The sequence below is a fragment of the Phacochoerus africanus genome, chromosome 6 (genome assembly GCF_016906955.1).
Source record: "Phacochoerus africanus isolate WHEZ1 chromosome 6, ROS_Pafr_v1, whole genome shotgun sequence".
Classification (NCBI taxonomy): Eukaryota; Metazoa; Chordata; class Mammalia; order Artiodactyla; family Suidae; genus Phacochoerus; species Phacochoerus africanus.
In genome coordinates this window covers 90,399,474-90,421,414 of record NC_062549.1, presented here as the reverse complement: position 1 = coordinate 90,421,414, position 21,941 = coordinate 90,399,474, and the positions used below count along the sequence as shown (strand labels likewise).

Genomic DNA, 21,941 nt, shown 5'->3' with positions numbered 1-21,941 from the left:
AAAAAGGAACAATGAACTGTGCATTCTAAATAAAGAGAGTCATGATAAAATCTACTAAGGAAGAGGGAACTTAAAATTAACCTTATTATTTCGATATTATAATTTCTTTGACTCACTGTAACTTTCCACTGTACTGCTTTCATTTAACATTTATTTCTGTAGCTACAGAAGAACAAGCTTAAATTTAGAGGAGAAAAAGAAGGAGTTCCTATAACGGCTCAGTGGTAATGAACCAGACTAACATCCATGAGGACATAAATTCAATCCCTGGCCTTGCTCAGTAGGTTAAGGATCCGGTGTTGCCCTGAGCCATGGTATAGGTCACAGACTTGGCTCAGATGCCGCGTTGCTGTGCCTGTGGTATAGGCCAGCAGCTGTAGCTCCAATTCAACCCTTAGCCTGGGAACTTCCATGTGCTGCGCGTGTGGCCCTAAAAAGACCAAAAAAAAAAAAAAAAAGGTAAAGAAAGAAAGAGGAGTGTCCGTCGTGGTGCAGAGGAAATGAATCTGACTAGAAACCATGAGGTTTCGGGTTATTCAATCCCTGGCCTTGCTCAGTGGGTTGAGGATCCAGCGTTGCCTTGAGCTGTGGTGTAGGTTGCAGACATAGCTCGGATCTGGCGTTGCTGTGGCTGTGGTGTAGGCTGGCGGCTACAGCTCCAATTAGACCCCTAGCCTGGGAACCTCCATATGCCGCAGGTACAGCCCTAAAAAGACAAAAAAGACAAAAAAAAAATATAAAAATGAAAAAGAAAGAAAGAAAAAGAATACACACAGACTTCTAATTGATGGAAAATTTGTAAACGTTGGTTAATCTCTAGGTCCCTTCAAGTTTTCATAATACATGACTTGATTTTTCAGTATGTGAAGACAATGAAAAACAAAACAAGCCTTTTTTTTTTTTCTTTTTTGGCTGCCCCGTGGCATATGGAGTAATGGGCCAGGAATCAGATCCGAGCTGCTTTTCAACCTAATCTAGTGCTGGACCAGGGATTGAACCTGAGTCCCAGCACTCCTAAGACACTTTGGTGGAAACAGAACTATTTTTATTTTTATTTTTTTTATGGCTGTACTCATGGCCTGTGGAAGTTCCTGGGCCAGGGACTGAATCTGAGCCACAGCTGCAGCCTATGCCACAGCAGCAGCAACACTAGATCCTTAACCCACTGTGTCTGGCCATGGATTGAACCCACACCTCAGCAGCAACTTTAGCTGCTGCAGAGGTAAGCCAGATCCTTAACCCACTGTGCCACAAAGGGAACTCCAGAAGAAGTATTTTAATCTAATTCTTTAAAAGAGAGAGAAAGAAAGGGGCTTTCCCCTGGTTTGGTCACACGCCGTTGCAACCCCTTACCGCTTAGACATATCCCAGACTCGGATACTCTTGTCCTCAGAATTGCTAAGGATCAACTCTTGGCGAGGGTGGAAGACAGCACAAGATACGTTGTTGTAATGGCCCCGGCAGGTATCGACCTCCCATGCCTTTGATTCTGAACAATAAAAAAGAATTAGGTCACTGCAACTCCCTACTACTTTAAGTTTGGGATTTGGGATTATGAATCCTCTAACCAAATGCTAGGTACTACTACCAAATGCTAAGTTACCTACTTCTAATAGAGCAGTTTTCTCCATTTAAGACTCTGAATCTTTATGTATTTCATTGTTATTTCTTCCTCATATCAATTTTATAACACCTCTTCTCCATCATTTTTTTATCTCTTTTGTCTCTAGCTGCCATTAAGGAATAAACGGAAGCTTCATATGGCAGGGTTTTATCTGATTTAATCACCATTGTATCTTGAGAGGCCTAAACAATGGTTAATATAAAGTTAGGTACTCAACAAATATTTGTTGAATGAATGAATTCTTACTTTTAATTATGTTTATATGCCTCAAAATCAGCATGCCATCAAAGGAGCAAACGGGAAAAGGGCAACTATCATGCCCTCAGGATTAGAATAACAACCTAAGGCAGGAAAACGGGTCACTAAGTCCAAAACACGTAACTACTTCACCTTGTGGCCAGTGGCCAATATTTTGGATATGGTGATACCGTCACTGGTTCACTCACCATTCATGCGCCAGATCTTCACTTGACGGTCATCTGCCCCAGATACAATAAGGGGCATAGTAGGGTGGAAGGCAGCCCAGTTAACTCCACGATCATGACCCTGTGGAGGGAAAAAAAATGGTTCTTCTAAACTTAAAAAATGGTTTTTTATATTTATACTCAGACAAACCAATGGACCAGGCTAGTTGGTTAAAAAAAAATGTCTCTGACTTTTACTCTTAAAAGACTCAAGAAACTATGCTGCTCCAAGATTTGGCTATGAGAATTACCACATCAATCTACCTAATATTGTCCCCAAGTTCTCATGGGAATTCCCAAATCCTTCTACCCCCAAGTTTAGTTTTATTTGCATTTGGGATAAACTGCCTTGTTTATATCTTATTTCTCCAAATAGTTATTAACATCTCAAGAATAAAGACCCACTTTATAACTTAAGAAATTTTCAAAGTGCGGTCAAGAAACTCTTCGATGATCCCCTTTTAGGAAATCTGCAAGGTCAAAAATAATTTTCATAATAATACTAAAATGTTATTTGCCTTTTTATCTTATTCTCTCCTAAGTATAGTTTTCTAGAGGTTATATGACATGTGATTATGTTACTGTTTTAATGGCTAACGGACTGTATTCTTTACATAGTTCACATTTTAAAAAACTCTTGGTTTTAATTTCAAATATGGTAAAAACTGACAGATATATTACACATAAATAAAAACTCTTTGGGGTTCTCAATAAGGTTTATGAGTATAAAAAAGGCCTCAGATCAGAAAGTTTAAGAACTGCTCATTTTAAGATAACTTTTACTCTATTTATAAGTTTATACTCTATATTGTAACAGAATCACAGACAAGGTAGTTTCAAATTAGCAGTATTTTTGAGAGGTGCTGTTCTGTGATGAAAAGCATCTAGGTTTTTGGAGTCAGACAGATAAGTTCAAAGCCCGGTTCTTACATTTACTAGATACATTTAGACCTTGGTAAACCACTTAATTGTTCTAAATCTCCATTTTTTCATTTGCAAAATGGGGTTAATACCTCCACCAGTGAATGGCTATAAATATTACACATTTTAAAAAATCTAGTGTATTTCCCTTAAGCTTTTCTATTTGCCTACAATGCATGCAAGGTACTTACACATAATTGGTTCTTTTTTTTTTCTTTTTTTCTTTTTATACATAGTTGGTTCTTCATAACTTTGATTAACCAACCTCTCCTCCCGCAAGAGGCCTGACAATGGACTCTATTTGGGATGGTGACAGAGCTTATGCCAGCTTTCTTCCTTTCTCCCTACTGAGTTTTTTAAGGTAACAAGACTCTCCGTCAGGTGGCACATAAGCTTCATTTCTCTGATGGCTCACCCACTATTCTGTTTTCAGTGCCTGGCACCCAATAAGCCTTGCATGGTCTTTATTGAAAGAATGAATAAATGAATGGCATATTGTCACAGTTACCCTGGAGAAGAGCCCATATCCAGTCACTGGCTATAGAGATAAGTACCTCCAGGACATGTTTCACCACTGCATCCGTAGTTCCAAACAGATCAACCCCAGTTATTCCTCTCACATCCGACTCCACTGCACCAGGGGACAAGTTTTTTTTTCTTAGACCTTTGAAGGGATAAGGAGTGGAATAAAAGATATAAACATTATGTTACCAAAAAAAGTACAGTAACAGGCGTTCCCGTCGTGGCACAGTGGTAACGAATCCAACTAGGAACCATGGGGTTTCGGGTTCGATCCCTAACTTCGCTCAGTAGGTTAAGGATCTGGCATTGCCGTGAGCTATGGTGTAGGTTGCAGACATGGCTCAGATCCAGCTTTGCTGTGGCTGTGGCATAGGCCAGCAGCTACAGCTCCAATTAGACCCCTAGCATGGGAACCTCCATATGCTGCAGGTGTCACACTAAAAAGCAAAATGAACAAACAAAACGCCCCCCAAAAAACAAAAGCACAGTAACAGAAGCACAGAAAGGTACAGTGATAGACTAACATTAAGGAAAAAGAAGGAAAAAAGAAACTTAGAGAGACTAAAGGAAGACTCAAGAGCTCCTATCTATTTCTTTCTAAAATTGTTCAAGTAGTTCCCGTTGAGGCTCAGTTGAATCCAACTAGGAACCATGACGCTGTGGGTTGGATCCCTGGCCTCACTCAGTGGATTAAGGATTCAGCATTGCCGTGAGCTGCAGTGTAGGTCACAGACTCGGCTTGGATCCAGCATGGCTGTGGCTGTGGTGTAGGCTGGCGGCTACAGCTCCAATTAGTCCCCTAGCCTAGGAACCTCCATATGTCGTGGGTGTGGAGACATATGGAGAAGAGACAAAAAAAAAAATTTTTGTTCAAAATATTGAAGTACATTCACTATGTTCTCCTTTGCTCCCTTAACAGACCCACTGCTAGGACTTCTTTCCAAAGGAGGCCAATCCAAATTTATAACTAATTTTTCAACAAATCTCACTCAAGAGCTGTCTATTTGAGATAACACCCATTTCCATTCTTCAGTATTCTTGAAATGTGGCCTCAAATGGTAAAAATTCAACTTCTACTTTCAACTTTATGAAATTTTTAGCAACTTTTCTTCTATCATCTCAAAAATTTATTTTAAAGTCACTTGTGGAGGCCACAGCTTAGTGTTTCTCAAACCAGAAGATTTAAGGCAACTCATGGGGAAATTCCAAAGGCATGAAGGAAATTAGACTATGAAATACAAAAGAGCTACTTGGTGGATGATATGGTAAAACTATAAATTATGCAAAAGTATACTCATATCTTCTTTTTTTTTTGGCCATGCCCATGGCATGAGGAAGTTCCTGGGCCAGGGATCAAACCTGTGACACAGTAGTGACAATGCTGGATCCTTAACCTGATGAGCCACCAGGGAACTATCTTGACTCTTGGGCAGGAGATAAAATTATTGAAACTGCCATATCCCTTTAAGCACTTGCTTAAAAGACTGGTTATGGGGAGTTCCCAGGTGGTCTAGTGGTTAGGATTTGGGCCTTTCACCACTACGACCCAGGTTCAATCCCTGGTCTGGGAACTGAGATCCCACATCAAGCCACAGCAAACCATGGAGGGGGGGAAAGACTAGCTATGAATCTGAATATATATATATATTTTGCCATTAAAACTTCTGCAGGCTGTAAACAAAAGAAAAAAGACATCAGAATAAGAAGGGTCCCATTTGCACAGGACTCACATTTATGGCTCAATTATACCTGTCTTTAAAATGTGACTATTTGTGCTACAGTCAGAACTAAAATTATGATAATGGTACTACCTTACAGGTGAAAAGCACTTTGTACTTTATAAAGATGATCCAGATAACAACCCTTTGAGATAGGCAAAGAGGTATGATACCAGCTGATAGATGAGAAAATAGAATTGAAACTAAAATCCTATCTTTTTAGAGGGGAAGAGGGAGATGAAACTACCTGGCACTTGAAAAATAAATAAAACAGGGAGTTCCTATCGTGGCTCAGTGGAAACAAATCTGACTCGTATCCATGAAGACAGAGGTTCAATCCCTAGCCTTGCTCAGTGGGTTAAGGATCTGGTGTTGCCGTGAGCAGTTGTATAGGTTGCACACGTGGCTCGGATCTGGCATTGCTACGGCTGTGGTGTAGGCCGGCAGCTATAGTTCCAATTGGACCCCTAGCCTGGGAACCTCCATATGCCGCAGGTGTGGCCCTGAAAAGACAAAAAAAAAAAAAAAGATAAGAAAATCAAATATCTGTAATGGGGGAGGGATAAAAGTTATCACTGAAAATAAAATCTAAATAGTTTTAAGGCTAAATTTTGGCACCTGTAAGAAAATACAATCAAGTTCAATGAGGAGTTCTCTTGTGGTACAGTGGGTTAAGGATCAGGCATTGTTACTGCAGCAACTTGGGTTGCCAGAGTGGCACAGATTTGATCCCTGGCCCAGGAACTTACATAAGCCAGGGGCGTAGCCAAAAAAACAAAAAATTAAGTTAATGATTGCATTTCTCTTCACTGTTTTAAAATCACAATGTGGAGTTTCCATATGGCGTAGCAGGTTAAGGATCCAGCACTGTCACTGCAGTGGCTTGGGTCCTTGCTGTGGCCTGGATTCAGTTCCCGGCTTGGGAACTTTCACATGCCTCGGGTGGCCAAAAAAAAAAAAATCACAATGTATCACTTCTATTATAATGGCACCTAAACATCAGCATTAGAGAAGCAAGTGCTTAAAAGGACACAACAGTTTTAATTATCTTGTACCCTGTCCGTGATGAACATTTAGCCAATAGAGAGAAATGAAGCCAATGCTTTAAAAATAAATGTACTCTCCTAAGGCTTCATAAATACATTATCACAGGGATGTCTCCTTTCACTTATTTCACCTGTCCCTTTAATGGGATCTGTCAACTTTTTCTAATGCGTCTGGTGTATGAAACAGATTCAAAGGAAGATACAAAGACAGACAGCTGTGAGGAACTTCACCTCCAATAAGCTTCAACAAACACATTAAAAGAAAAGCCGTATGACAGAATGGAAGGCTTTGCTGCACTTGCTTGTAATGATCCAGGAAAAGGAGAAGAGCAAAAACAGACAGATGAATAGTGACAGGCAGTGAAAAGATACTTAGAGACGAAATATTTGAGTCTTCGACAAGCTACTCACTAGAACTGAACGACAGATGGAAAATTTCTACAGCAGCTACTCAAATTCAGAGGGAGGGGAGGACACTCAGAATAGACCAGTTCAATGCACACTTCCAAAGGGAATCAAGGGAAATAGTAAAAAGAGAGGGATGAGGACAGGATCTGGCAGCAGATTAATACTTTTTTAGTACACATTTCAAAGATGAAGTCTGAATTACATGGGCTTGACATGCAAAAGTATAGGCACATTAAAATAAATATACTGTGAGTTTACTTGGAAGCTCAAGCTAAAAAAGTAACCTATCTTCTATAACTGGGTTGCAAATAAATTCCCTTTTAAACAATATTTTTGCCAGATTAATACAAAAGATTCAGGTTAAGCTAAGTCCTGTGGGCTTAATTCTGATGGGAGAAGTACCAAGAAGAGAGGTTTTCCTTTAAAGATCTGTTTTCTTGTTGCTTATCTGTTTCAGAGAATGTCACCTTTCAAAGAGAGACACTCAAAAAATTAGAATTTTTCACCAGTCCTCTAAATTTGAATGGTTTTGTTCTTTGACTCAGAACTTTCTCCCTCTTGGAAATGTTAGCTCTGGTTCCTGACAGAGCTGAATGCTCCTTTCTCTTCCTATGTTCAGATTTACTTGAATCCAGGCAAAATAACTCTGCTAAAAAGAGTATGCTGATTTCTAGAAAAGGAAAGAATGCATAAGTCTAACCCAAAAGCTCCTTCAACTTGGTTAAATACCAAAGCAACTCCTTCCACTCTGGTTAAGAGGTTACCGGAAAAAAAAAGTTGCGAGTATAGAAAGATACTTAAAAACATTAACATTAGTATAGCATAAAATTTTTAGCACAAAAGTGGGTGTAAAATTTTCCGCATCACATATATTAAGTATAGCAGTTACAATGTTATCATATAGTAATCCATGCACTTTACACATTCAAGAGCAAGCATACACCCAAATTGGGGTCAAACTCTCTCTGTCTCTTCTCTGATTTAGGGCCTTTGGTTCTGATGCAAAAATGTTTTCTACAAAAGGGAAGAAAAGGATTTCTTGCCCTGGCCATGCGATGATTACCAATGAGAATCCATCCACCCAACCACCCCAAACTGCTTTAGCTAGGCCCCAGGGAACTTGCTGTCCCAGCATCAGGTGGCATAAATAGTACAATTAGGAGTGGAGCAGGAGTTCCTGTGGTGGCTCAGTGGTTAATGAATCCGACTAGGAACCATGAGGTTGCGGATCCCTGGCCTTGATCAATGGGTTAAGGATCTGGCATTGCCATGAGCTGTGGTGTAGGTCACAGATGAAGCTCGGACCTGGTGTTGCTGTGGCTATGCCATAGGCCGGCAGCTGTAGCTCTGATTTGACCCCTAGCCTGGGAACCTCCATATGCCGCAGGTGCGGCCCTAGAAAAGACAAAAAGACCAAAAAAAAAAAAAAAGTGGAGCAGAATTAACACAACATTGTAAATCAACTATACTTCAATTAAGGTGTTCCATAATGGCTCAGTGATTAACGAATCTGACTAGGAACCCTGAGGATGCAGGTTCGATCCCTGACCTCGCTCAGTGGGTTAAGGATCCGGTGTTGCCATGAGCTGTGCTGCAGGTCGCAGACGTGGCTCAGATCCCACGTTGCTGTGGCTCCGGCATAGGCTGGCAGCTACAGCTCCAATTAGACCCCTAGCCTGGGAACCTCCATATGCCACAGGCACAGCCCTAGAAAAGACAAAAAAAACAAAAACAAAACTACACTTCAATTAAAATAACAGTAATAATGATAATAATAATAAAAAGAGTAGAGCAGTATAAAGCCCCTCTCAACCCAATGCTCTAGTAAAAGAATTAGGCTCCACTGGCCAAAGCATCAGTTTATGCATGTAACAAATTAACTTATCTATGATCTAGAATGGCATTACTTGTAGACCATTTTTAGAAGAACAGAGAAAACAGCCACTCAAAGTATTTGGGTAGCACTTACTTCTCTCACAGATCCCGGGTTGGGAAAAGTATTCTAAGTAATTGTCCCTAATCCGGTGGAACAGCATGAACTAGGATCCAACCCCATAAGGCTCCTATATCCTGAGACAGAGAGGGTGCTTTGAATGCATGCACAGTGAAAAACCATGGAAAGCCATGGCTAGGTTATTGCGAGAGTGACTAATAAGCTCCCTGGTACTAGCAGTGAGGAGAGGGCACAGGCTCAGATTGTCTGTGCCTAACTCCTCCTGCTGGCATGGCTGGTCACATCTGGGTGTACTTCAAAAAGCCCAGCCAGTCTGACGAAAAACTGCAATGGCAAAAGCCCTGGCAGAAGAGAGTACAATTACCCTATCTCCAATAAAATCCCTTCTGATCCTGAACCCTTGAAAACTGCAAAGACAGAATGATATAGAAGTTCTACTTTCCAACTGTCCTCATCTTCCCCTTGGCTTGTTGCTATACTATATGAATCTTAAACAACTGCTATTACAACATTCCAAATGCTGCACCCAGGAACCCAAATTTTCCACTTGCTATTCATTAATGGCTTATAAGCTCAGCGAATATCATATGCTCCAGCCCATTACATCACAAGGAAGCTGAGAAAAGTTACCAACTCAGCCCTGCAAAGCGGAAGGATGATTTCCTTTACTACCACAAAGAACCAGGCCGTGACCTATAAGAGTCCTTTCTTTTACAGAATGAAAACAGTGTTCTGTGGTCTAGCACCTGAACTTTCAGAGAACCCAATCATTAAGAATTTCTAAAGCAACTAACAACTAGAAACAACCAGCAAATGATAGGTAAATTTAACTGGGCAAAGAACTACAGCATTTAGAGTTTCATTTCCTTATTTTATTTTCTCAACAAAGCACTTCCATTTTTCTACCATGTCAATTTCATAGGTACAGCCACTTCTCCGCATTTAAATTCTCAGTTCTCCTTTATATAGCACTAAAATTTGCACCTTTATCCCAAAATCAAGACACTGTATACAAACTGTGAAAGGAGAGATTATCCCAACTATCCAAAATTTACAAGTTATTTTTCATCCTAGAAATCTGCCTATTAAACAAGGCATTCTGGACATAAAAATCCCTCCCCCAATTCCCATGCTCCTTACACTAGAAGATACATAATGAAGGGATTATCCTATTTCTACATGAGGCCACAGGATCCCAAACTATTTCCTTGCAGTAATCTATTCCCAAAATTGTTTTTGTCAAACATATCTTTGTCTTTTTTTTTTGAAGGCCACACCTGTGGCATATGGAAGCTCCTGGGCCAGAGGTCAAATTGGAACTACAGCGGCCGGCCTACACTACAGCCACAGCAATGCCAGATCCGAGCCCGATCTGCAACCTACACCACAGCTTACGGCAACACCAGATACTTAACCCACTGAGCAAGGCCAGGGATGGAACTCACATCCTCATGGATACTAGTTGGGTTCATTACTGCCGAGCCACAATGGGAGCTCCCGAAGATGTATTTTTTAAATTTTAGTAGAAAGCTTGATTCTTAATCAAATACTCTCAATAGTGTACATATTTTACTAAAAACTAATTTAACTAAAATGTGAAACTTTCTTCAAATTAAGCCACTTTTCTAGAGTAACCACCTTTTCTTTGAATACCTCTGACATGAAGAACCATCAAAGCAGATTTAATACCCTCAGAAACAAAGACACTATTATGTGAGAAGAGAATATTCTAAATTTTCCTGTTCTAAGCCAACAACCCTCACTATTTCAAACAATTGCAGTTTTGCGCCAGACTTGACTGGGTTGTCCCCTGAACTTGGGCAGCTCACCAGAAATATCCCAAACGCGCACAGTCTGGTCCAGGCTAGCTGACACAACCAGGTCTTCTGAGGGGTGAAACTGAGCACACATTACATAATGGTTGTGCCCCGTTAACACACTGCAAGAAGAAAAAAGAAAGATAATACCAAGTTAGAGGCAGGAAATCAACAGAATCCTACATGCTAAATAACATGTTCCATACTGAACAGATGCAGACCCAACTGTACTTTTTTAGAGGCAAAGGCAAGTCATCCTAGCAATTCTGAATAATAAGCAAGGTCAGCTATTTCAAGAAGGGTTCTCTCCTTGCCTCTAATGTTTCAGTATTTAAAAATTATTTTCAGGACATCTGAGATGGCACAGCTTTCCTCTCAAAGACATACTATCAATATAAATGAAATCTTAGCCATTCGTATGGGAAACTGTTAGATTTTGGTGGAGCATCCCTCTTAAAGGATATCACTTTAAATGGTCTTCACATACTTAAGGAAAGCTCTATACCCACACACAAAGCAGGACAGAGGTCCAGACCTTGACTTAGGTTTCACGGGAACAGGACTAAAAACCAGCTAAAAATTTTGTTCTAAAAGCTTAGCTAGGAGTTTCCATTATGGTACAGTGGAAACAAATCTGACTAGTATCCATGAGGATGTGGGTTCGATCCCTGGCTTTGCTCCAGCATTGCTGTGAGCCGTGGTGTAGGTTGCAGACACAGCTCAGATCTGGAGTTGCTATGGCTGTGGCGTAGGCTGGCAGATTTGATTTGACCCCTAGCCGAGGAACTTCCAAATGCCATGGGAGTGGCCCTAAAAAAAGCAAATAATAATAATAATGATAATAGCTTAGCTATATGACCTCTCTTCCCTGGTAGAAATGACCAGAGAAATGAGATCCATACATTATCAAACAAGACTGCTTCTATAATTATTGATATATATACAAGATTGTTTTATAAATACAACTAATAATTAATGAGCAGACATCAGGGAACGGAGATGATTATACTGAAGAAAGGCTGTTATGAAAAAAGTAGGAAATGAGGACTCTTCTTGAGCTCTGTTTCCTGCTTTACCAGACACAGGTTCTAGACTGCCAGTTCCACACTCGGATGGTCTGATCATCTGAGGCACTCAAGATCCAAGGATATTCCTGAAAAATATTCCAGACAAAGGGTTCGAACATTAAACAAATGTGTTTTTCCAGGCACCTGTACGTAACCACTTCTCTATTTGGAACAAATATTCCATTGCCTAACATCTCAGCTAAATTTGTAAAAAGATTCCGACTTATCAGACTAGTTGTCTTTTCCTCCTTGCCTTTCTACCAGCTTTTCCCAACTTCGGCACTTTTACCTACTAAGTTTAAGAGTGGATGCCAGACATAATAGCTTCATAGAGGCAAAGAGTATAACATGTATTTACATTTACTTTATATGTATGTGCATATGTGATTTATAAATAGTTAATTTTGTAAATTAAGACCCTATGAAAGGATCTCCTCTCTTTAATTTGAAGACTAGAATATTGTTTTAAAGTCTGACTTCTCCCCATCGGACCAACCAGTCTCAAAAAATTCCCAAGTTTCAGTAACCAAAGCAGAAAATAACATGTAAAAACAACTTAGTCTTTTTAGAGTCTTCAAGCTTTTTAAGAAAAAGAAGTATTTCTTAGTCACAGTTTTATCCCCAGTGTTTCACAAAGAACTTAATAACACAAATATTTATTAAGCTGATAAAAGAAAAGAAAATAAGCTTTTCAAACTTTCTAGCTGGATGGCAACTTGTCTTTAGTAAGTCCTTCAGGGCAAATAGTCTCTTATTGAGTGGTTATCACTCTCAAATGTTTCAACCATAATTTTCACATTCAACACCTCCTATTTAAAACTGTTTTAATTTTTAAAAAGGCAATAAAGTATTATTAGCCAGGAATTTAACATTTAGTTCACGATATTCTTTCTAACCCAGGATATTCACAATATTCTTTCTAACTTAGCTTACTTAGAGTCAAGGAATAGGACAAGTTAACTCTAATAGAATATAATTATAGAACGATCCAGCCAGGTTGGGACTAGATTAAGAGGTTGGGAATCTTTAATCTGTAACTCAGTATCTGCCTACTATGATAACTGATAGATCAAAAAAGGCAGTAAACTTGGCTAAGGGAACAGCTTCTGCCAGACCCTAACATTCTAGGATAAAAGCACATGATTATTATTGCTTCCAAACATTCAAAATGGCAGGCATCTTACCTTGATCTCCCCCTATACACACCTACTTAATAACAGCCCACATGTGATTAGCCTGCAAACTTTTGTTTGCTAGTTCAGCAAACCTAAAGTCAAATCTCTATTTTTCCCTACAGAGAATCAATGCCTTCCTGAATCTAATTAAATAAAGTTCAAATATAACCCTGAATGCTTCCTCTTGCAGAAGAAAACAAAGCAGAAAGGTCAACATCCTACAGATCCTAGAAGAACCAACAGTAGAATTCTGTTGTCAGAGCATAGGTTCTTGAAGAGCAAGCAGGAGACTCCTACAGGAAAACTTGAAAATATTCTAAAACTAAAGCCATAATAGCTACTTACATGATGAAAAAATGTAGTGCGAATGTAGTCTAAATGTCCAAGCAATGTGAAGAGACAGCGCCGAAGCTTGTAGTTCCAAACCTGCAGAGACAGAAATCCAGCTGTCCTTAGGAGTAAGATATAAGGTCTTGAGCATCTATAAAGCCCAGGGTTCTCAATAAACAAGTCTGGATTTATATTTTGGCATTTTATTTATTTACTTACTTATAAATATTTCTTTGTTTATTTTTAGGGCTGCTCCTGCAGCATACAAAGTTTTCAGGCTAGGGGTCTAATCAGAGCTACAGTTGCCGGCCTATATCGCAGCCACAGCAACGCCAGATCTGAGCCATGTCTTCAACCTACACTGCAGTTCACCACAACACTGGATCCTTAACCCACTGAGCAAGCCAGGGATTGAACCCGCATTCTTACGGGTTTGTTTCCACTGAGCTACAATGGCAACTCCTTGGCATTTTAAAAGAGGTAGGAATCTTGACAGAGAATCCCGTTTAAGTCAGCTAAACAACATGGGGAGGGGGGGAAAGGCAAAGCCAGGGAAAAAGCTAAAGGTAAAATTATGGAAAGGTTCCCCCTGCCCCTGCCCCGGGAAGAAACCATCTTATTTAATAACACGAGACAAAATGCTTATCTAAGGCTTAACTTGAAACTCTTCTTTCTACTGCATAATTTTGTTCTTAGCTTTAATACAGAGTTTTTACTTAGCGTGTACCTATCACCTTAGCTCGGGATAAAAAATAGTAGGACAGAGGAATTCCCGTCATGGTGCAGTGGTTAACGAATCTGACTAGGAACCACGAGGTTTCGGGTTCGATCCCTGCCCTTGCTCAGTAGGTTAAGGATCCAGCATTGCCGTGAGCTGTGGTGTAGGTTGCAGACGTGGCTTGGATCCCGCGTTGCTGTGGCTCTGGCGTAGGCCGACGGCTACAGCTCCGATTGGACCCCTAGCCTGGGAACCTCCATATGCCAAGGGAGCGGCTCAAGAAAAGGCAAAAAGACCAAAAAAAAAAAAAAAAGTTAGGACAGAAACCATGACTTCAAAGAAAATAATAATATAATATACAGCACCATTTTTTGTTAGACTCCAACTTTGTGGCAAATGATAGCCATTGCATGACTGTATTCATGTATCATGCAAAAATACTTTAACTCCTGGAAAATATGACATTGCTCAGTTAAGCTTAGCTAAGCAGAAAAATATTATATTCAGATAAGAAGTTAAGCCAACTATCAAAGTATCAGGTATAGATGGACAATTAAGGACGATGCTGAAACCGGGACCATAAAGGTAAGACAGCTCACATTTCCCACCAGAAAAACTCCTGGAAGTAGAGAAGTAAGAAGTCAGATGCCTTTTTTCTTCTTTAACATTTAATCCTTGTTTATAGTCTATCTAGACCAGCTTGATACTATTCTTTATTTTCACTTAAAAAGTGTTAAATTTTCTCTCATAAATCACAGAAAGTAATCCCATTTCCTATAACACATTTGAATAATCCAAAAGTCTGACTGTCCAAACAAGAATGTAAGCTCCCTATAGGTGGGGTCCTTGTCCATCATACTCAACACTATACCCCTAGTACCTAATACAGCAGCTATCATTTAATAGGTGCTCAAAAGATATGTGCAGAAATGAGAAAAGGTATATAAGACAGAAAGTGAAAACATTCTAATACCTTCACCTTCATCTGTTGAGTCATCTATAAATAAATACACATATACACAGTGGAGTCTGAGTTTCACACAAAAATTAGATCACAACATAAATAAAAACTTTTTATCCTCTTTCAGTGTTCTAGACTTTCATATTTCTTGTTTCAAATTGTCTTGACTCCTTTATAGTCCTCTATCAAACTCCAGAACTGTGAATTCTGAAAGATCTATAGAGTTTTAGACCCTGGCCATCTGTGGATTCCTATCTAACTCTTTGTAAATCAGGATTATACTAATGCTACATTTATACCTGGGTAGAGTCAATAATTTGATAGTCCATAAATATGACTTTTTGAGATAATCTCACTTCCATCAGAGAAATATAAATTTAAACCACAGCATGATAGCACTACACATCCATTAACTAGCTAATTCCTTCACTTAATAACAACTTTGAGATATAATTTAAATCCCATATAATTCACCCATTTAGTGTATAGAATTGAGCGGTTTTTAACACATTCGTAGTTGTTCAACCATCAGCACAATTTTATTTATTTTTATTTATTTTATTTTATTTTTTTTGCATTTTAGGGCCACATCGGCAGCATATGAAGTTTCCCAGACTAGGGGTCAAATCAGAGCCACAGCCACAGCAACAACAGATCTGAGCGAGGCCAGGGATCAAATTCACAACCTCATGGTTCCTAGTCAGATTTGTTTCTACTGTGCCACAATGGGAACTCCAGCACAATCAATTTTAGAACACTTCATTACCCCTAAGAGAAAACTATACCCTGGCCAGCAAACACATGAGAAAATGCTCAATATCATGGATTATAAGAGAAATGCAAATCAAAACTACCATGAGATACCACCTCACACCAGTCAGAATGGCCATCATTAATAAATCCACAAATAACAAGTGCTGGAGGGGCTGTGGAGAAAAGGGAACCCTCCTGCACTGTTGGTGGGAATGTAAACTGGTACAGCCACTATGGAGAACAGTTTGGAGATACCTTAGAAATCTATACATAGAACTTCCACATGACCCTGCAATCCCACTCTTGGGCATATATATGGACAAAACTCTACTTAAAAGAGACACATGCACCCGCATGTTCACTGCAGCACTATTCACAATAGCCAGGACATGGAAACAACCCAAATGTCCATCGACAGATGATTGGATTCGGAAGATGTGGTATATATACACAATGGAATACTACTCAGCCATAAAAAAGAATGATATAATGCCATTTGCAGCAACATGGATGGAACCAGACAATCTCATACTGAGTGAAACGAGCCAGAAAGACAAAGACAAATACCATATGTTATCACTTATAACTGGAATCTAATATCCAGTACAAATGAACATCTCAGAAAAGAAAATCATGGACTTGGAGAAGAGACTTGTGGCTGCCTGATGGGAGGGGGAGGGAGTGGGAGGGATCAGGAGCTTGGGCTTATCAGACACAACTTAGAATAGATTTACAAGGAGATCCTGCTGAGTAGCATTGAGAACTTTGTCTAGATACTCATGTTGCAACAGAACAAAGGGTGGGGAAAAAAAATGTAATTGTAATGTATACATGTAAGGATAACTTGATCCCCTTGCTGTACAGTGGGAAAATATAAAAATATAAAAAAAAAAAGAAAACTATACCCATTAGTAGTTATCCTTTCTTTCCTCCAACACCCTGCACCCCAGACAACCATTAATCAACTTCATGTCTCTACTGATTTGTTCTACTGATCTAGACATTCCATATAAACAAAAGATAATTTTCAAAAATATTAATAATTTTGGGAAAAAAAACTTTTTTCTTAAATGTCACTCAGCCTTTCTCTTCTTTTTTCTTTTTCTTCTTCTTTTTTTCTTTTTTTTTCTTTTTTAGGGCCACACTCATGGCACATGGAAGTTCCAAAGCTGGGGTCTAATTGGAGCAGCAGCTGCCAGCCTACGCCACAGCCACAGCAATAATGCCAGATCCAACCCATACCACAGCTCACGGCAACGCCAGATCCTTAACCTACTGAGTGAGACCAGGGATGGAACCATAATCCTCATGGACACTAGTCAGATTCGTTTCCACTGCACTACAACGGGGAACTCCCAAGTTAACTTTAATACTCAAGGGTTATCACTTTACTAGAAATATTACAAGGAAGTGATAGCCTTAGGAGCGTCTGAGGCCTATCAGGTGCTCTGAGCTGCCACTAACTGCCTCTAGAATCAGTGCCTAAAAACTAGGAAACAGTAAAGAACTGTCCTTCCTGTAATTCTAATGCCTCTTTTCTCTACATGGAGCTATTACTTTTCATGCCTGTTATCTAAGTTCTTCTGTATAATTTCTAATATATAACTTCCTGTGGTTGTAACTTTCTGAAAAAGATTTTATTTTCTTCACAAATTTTTCCGGTTTGGTTGAATACATCCACCTCCTTTTTTTTTTGGCCATGACTGCAGCATGTGGAAATTCTGGGGTGAGGGACCAAACCTGTGCTATAGCTGCAACCTGAGAGCCATGGCTGTGACAATGGCAGATGCTCAATCCACTGAGCCAGAAGGGAACTCCAGAGCAGAGAATATTTTCTGGGGGTGGGGGCTGCACCTGCAGTATGCAGAAGCTTCAGAGCCAAGGACTGAACCCATGCCACAGTAGTAACCTGGGCCACAGGAGTGACAATGCTGGATACTTGACCTGCTGTCATCAGGGACTCCTCCTCTCCATTTTATATGCTACTGCCTAAGCTCACACTCTGTTCATTTCCCACACGGACTTACACAAAAGTCTCCTAAGTAGTATCTGCCTCTAGTCTTGCCCAATTCATCCAATCTTTTCTCTATATTGCCACTCAGGTAAGCTTTAATGTGAATCTGATATTACTACTCTATTTAAACTTCATTAATGGCTCCTTGTTATCTGCATAACATTCAAACTTCTGAGCACTACAAAGTCTCCATAATCTAGAATTTCTCATCTTCTGCTTCTCTCATCTTTCCTCCAGATTATATCCACACAAAACTAATCATAGTTTCTCAAATGTATCCAGCTATGTCATACCTTTTTGTCTCTGTACCTAGATTGTCCTTCCCTATTTCACTTTATCTATTGTTTCACTCACTAAACTGTATATGCCATTATTTGGGCATAGATTTAACTCCTCCATTAGAATAAAAGCTTCTTAGAGTTCCTAATGCGGCTCAATAGGATCAGCAGCATTTCTGCAATGCTGGGATGCAGGTTCAACGCCCCACCTGGCCCAGTGGGCTAAAGATCTGGCATTGCAGCAGCTGCAGCATAGGTTGAAATTGCGGGCTCAGATCTGATCCCTGGTCCAGGAACTCTAAATTGCAGCAGGGCAGCCAAAATGGGGAGGGAAAAAAAAGAAGAAGAGCTCCTTGAGAACAGAGACCATATCTTATTTATTTTTGAATTCCAAAAATATAGAACACTGTCTGATACACAGTAAGCATTCAATAAATGTTTGCTGGATAAGTGCTCCAGATAATGTGAAAAGCCTGAGTTCTATATACATGAGATGTCTGTTTTTTTTATCCCTTCCATAATTCCCAAATTTCACATTGTTTGTCCTTTACTTCCAGTCAGGACCCTCTATACCTTAATCTTATAGTCATCTCCTCCAGAGACAAACAGTGGCTGCTGCTTATGGAAGTCAATGCCTCGTACCGGACCTGGGGAAGAAGGCAGGCAATACAAGTTAAAGAGAGCTATGCTTTCTAGTCCCTAAGGTAACTCTTACTCAGAATTTTCCAGTCCTATCCCTCCCACGTTTCTTTAAGCCTAAAGAAAGCTTAAACTACTCTAGAAGACAATAAACACGAATTTTTTTTTTAGCTTTTTTTCTAGAAACTGTTATCTTACCATCATGTTCATCAAACTTGTCAATGAGGGTACACATCCGATAATCCCATAACTGGATAACCCCATTGTGTAAACTTGTCAGGATCCAGGGTCTTTTGGGGTGAAAACTGAGCCCTGGGGAAAAAATAAAACAATGATCCAAGGCACTAAGTAAGCCCCACGATGTCACTTCCTGCCTACTCTGATAAGAAAATAGGACAGCTAAATTAATCCTGGGTTCACATACTCATTCTTTTTTTTTTTTTTTTTTGTCTTTTTAGGGCCGCACCTACAGCATATGGAGATTCCCAGGCTAGGAGTCAAATGAGAGCTATAGCTGCTGGCCATAGCCACAGCAACATGGGATCCAAGCCATGTCTGCAACCTACACCAGAGCTCCTGGCAAGGCCAGATCTTTAACCCACTGAGTGAGGCCAGGGATGAACCTGCATCCTCATGGATATTAGTCAGGTTCATTACCACTGAGCCACAACAGGAACTCCCATATATTCATTTACTGGATGCCATGCCTTCTGTATTTGTGGGATTATCCGCTGGATTTTTTTGTTGTTGTTGTTCTGTTTCGTTAAATACTGTTGGGCTTTGGTTTGAGAAGCAATTATTTGTAATTAGTTGATCCTTTTGAGGCCTGCTTTTTAAGTTTTATTAGGACTTTAGCCTAGGTCTAATTTGGCACTGCTATTAAAACAATAACCAGTGCTCTCTTGTGGCACAGTGAGTTAAGGATCTGTGTTGTCACTGCAGGGGTTTGGGTTGCTGCTGTGGCGGGCGTTCTACCCCTGGCCGGGGAACTTCCCTAGCCAAAACAAAACCCATTTGAGGTCTCTGTATAATGCCCTATAGTATCAGGAGGTCTTTCCATTCTGACCAGTGGGAACACAAACTCTTTCAGCTCTATATGAGCACCAGGGATTGTTATGCCTTCTCCTCTCCAGTGGTTCTTTCCCAGGCTTTGGGTCATTTCCTCACATGCAAGTGCACACTGGTACTCAATGGCCTAACAGGATCCCCTGCAGAATTCCAGAGTTCTCTATGCAGCTTCCTCTTCTGTTGTGCAGCCCAACAAATTTTAGCTATCTTGGTTTCCCTGAGCTCTAACCTGTGTCTCCTCAGTGATACCACAGGGCTCTTCCCCCTTCCCTGTACTGCAGCCTGAAAACTCTCTCTAGGTAGTAAGCTAAAACAATCATGGGGTGCATCTTGTTTATTTCCTTTCTCTCAAGACTTATCTCCTGCACTGTCTGTTGTCCAATGTCTGAAAACCTTTGTTTCCCACATTTTGTTCAGTTGTGAAGGCATTTACGGTTGGAAGGTAAACTCAGTCTCTATTACTCATCATAAATGGAAATGGATGTCCACAGAAGTAACAACTGCTAACAGTTTGGCATGTATCCTTTTAGGCTCTCGATGCAATCTATACCATTTTATGATAATGGAGATATTATAATAGTCTGCAAATTTCTTTTCTCACTTAACTATATATAATGGATCTCATTACATTTAAGTATATATAAATATACCCTTGTTCTTTTTAATAATTGCAAAGTACAAATGCACCACATTTTAAAATTATTCTACCAATAGGAATTTAAGGTTTTTTTTTTCCCCTAACTTTTATCTACCAGAAAATAGGACCTAATGAAGATTTTTCCACACATAATCTAGCCTATATGCATTATTACTGACTTAGGCTAAAGACCAGAAACGAGATTGTTCAGAAATAGGGTATGTGCACTTAACATTTTGGTAAACACTATTTGATTGCAAAAAGACTGCATCCATGAGAATGCAGGTTCAATCTCTGGGTTTACTCAGTTGGTTAAGGATCTGACACTGCTGTGAGCTGTGGTGTAGGTCACAGATGTGGCTTGGATCCCGCATTGCTGTGGCTGTGGTGTAGGCTGGCAGCTACAGCTCCAATTTGACCCCTAGCCTGGGAACCTCCATGTACCACAGGTGAGGCCCTAAAAAAGACAAAAAGAAAAAAAGAAAGAAAGAAAAAATGGCCTCCAGTTTTTGAGCTACCAAGTCTGCACTAGTCACTTTTCTCTCTTTCTTTTTTTTTTAATAGTTATTTCCCCAATACAATTTTTTTTTCTACTGTACAGCATGGTGACCCAGTTACACATACATGTACACATTCTAATTTCTCACATTATCATGCTCCCACTTTTCATATACTTTCTTACTTTAATTCTCTCTATAAAAGAATGTTATTTATTCACATATTATAGACGAGAGAATAGATCTAGAAATGTTAAGTAAGTTGCTCGAAGTCATACAGTCTGTTAGCAAATGTTTCAAGTAAGCTCATCTGACTCCAAACAGCAAATTCCTAACTACTTTACTATGCTGCATCTTACTAAATATTCAATACACATATCTTCTTCACAAATTTCTGTCTTTCTCATCCTAACATTCTAAGACACTACTAATGCAATTTCGGTCGTTTGCCCTCCACCTCCACCCACAGGCTTTAGTTGTCATATTCTAGAAACAAAAATAAAGCTGCCCAGTTAAATGTGAATTTCAGATAAACCACGAACAATACTAAAAAGTTATTCGTTTTCTATCTACAATTCAAATCCAAATAGGCATCCTTTATTTTATCTGGTAACCTTTTCAAATTCAGACTTAAGAATATCCTGTTTCCAGATAGGAAAGAGAACCCAATGGAGGCAAGGATGTTGATATGGTGTGGTGCAGTCAAGACCTTCTTAAGAGAGGAGGCCAGTGCACTTTCTGCGAAAAAACTAAACTTGCACATGAATAGCAGAGGTCGAGACTCAATCTCCAGAGCCACTCCCTACAGCACAGTCATCAAAAAGTCAACAGGTCACAGGGCCTTGAGAGCCGAATAAAAGTCGCAGCAGAGACCTTGGAAAGAGGAAGGAAAAGAAATAGGGAGCGGGCGTAAGGGACCTCTTACAGTGCGTTAACCGCTATTGGAAAATCAAATCCCGAGGGTACGCCACAAGAGAGAGGGTTGCAGGTGAATCACCCGCCAGGCCTAACCTCCCTCGGTACCATCTTCCTCAGGGTTCGAACGGTGGGCCCAATTCTATCCTCCCTTTTGTCCCCGATGACAGCGCCTCCCCTGACACCCAGTCTCCGTGCTCTCCCTTTTATTCTCCACTACCTTTGACTCGCGCGCTCTTGGTCTCGAATTTGGTTAGCATCCCTCCGGTCTCTGGCTCCGAGCTGTTAATCCGAGCCCTGACACTCCCTGCCGCCTTACGGCTGCCTCCACGTCAGCGTCCCTCTGCCGCGACTCCCGGAAGCTCCTTAGACACGAACTTCCGGTCCCAGGAGCTTCGGGCTACAGAGACGGCGC

The 21,941-nt window shown here is 40.1% G+C and overlaps 1 protein-coding gene across 2 annotated transcripts in view; it reads right to left on the bottom strand.

The window, feature by feature from the left end:
* COPA (COPI coat complex subunit alpha) overlaps positions 1–21,897 on the bottom strand; it is a 48,042-nt gene extending 26,145 nt beyond the window's left edge. Inside the window, exons 1-9 of one of the 2 annotated variants that reach the window (XM_047784161.1) lie at positions 21,747–21,897; positions 18,608–18,721; positions 18,344–18,417; positions 13,062–13,142; positions 11,551–11,627; positions 10,487–10,596; positions 3,564–3,673; positions 2,071–2,170; positions 1,354–1,489 (exon numbers count right to left, since the gene is read on the bottom strand). In XM_047784161.1, coding sequence (XP_047640117.1) covers positions 1,354–1,489; positions 2,071–2,170; positions 3,564–3,673; positions 10,487–10,596; positions 11,551–11,627; positions 13,062–13,142; positions 18,344–18,417; positions 18,608–18,721; positions 21,747–21,786 — 842 coding nt within the window. In that variant the 5' untranslated portion in view covers positions 21,787–21,897. The remainder of the gene's footprint in view (positions 1–1,353; positions 1,490–2,070; positions 2,171–3,563; positions 3,674–10,486; positions 10,597–11,550; positions 11,628–13,061; positions 13,143–18,343; positions 18,418–18,607; positions 18,722–21,746) is intronic. The other variant, XM_047784162.1, reaches the window with a different exon arrangement.
* Between the last annotated feature and the right edge of the window lie 44 nt (positions 21,898–21,941).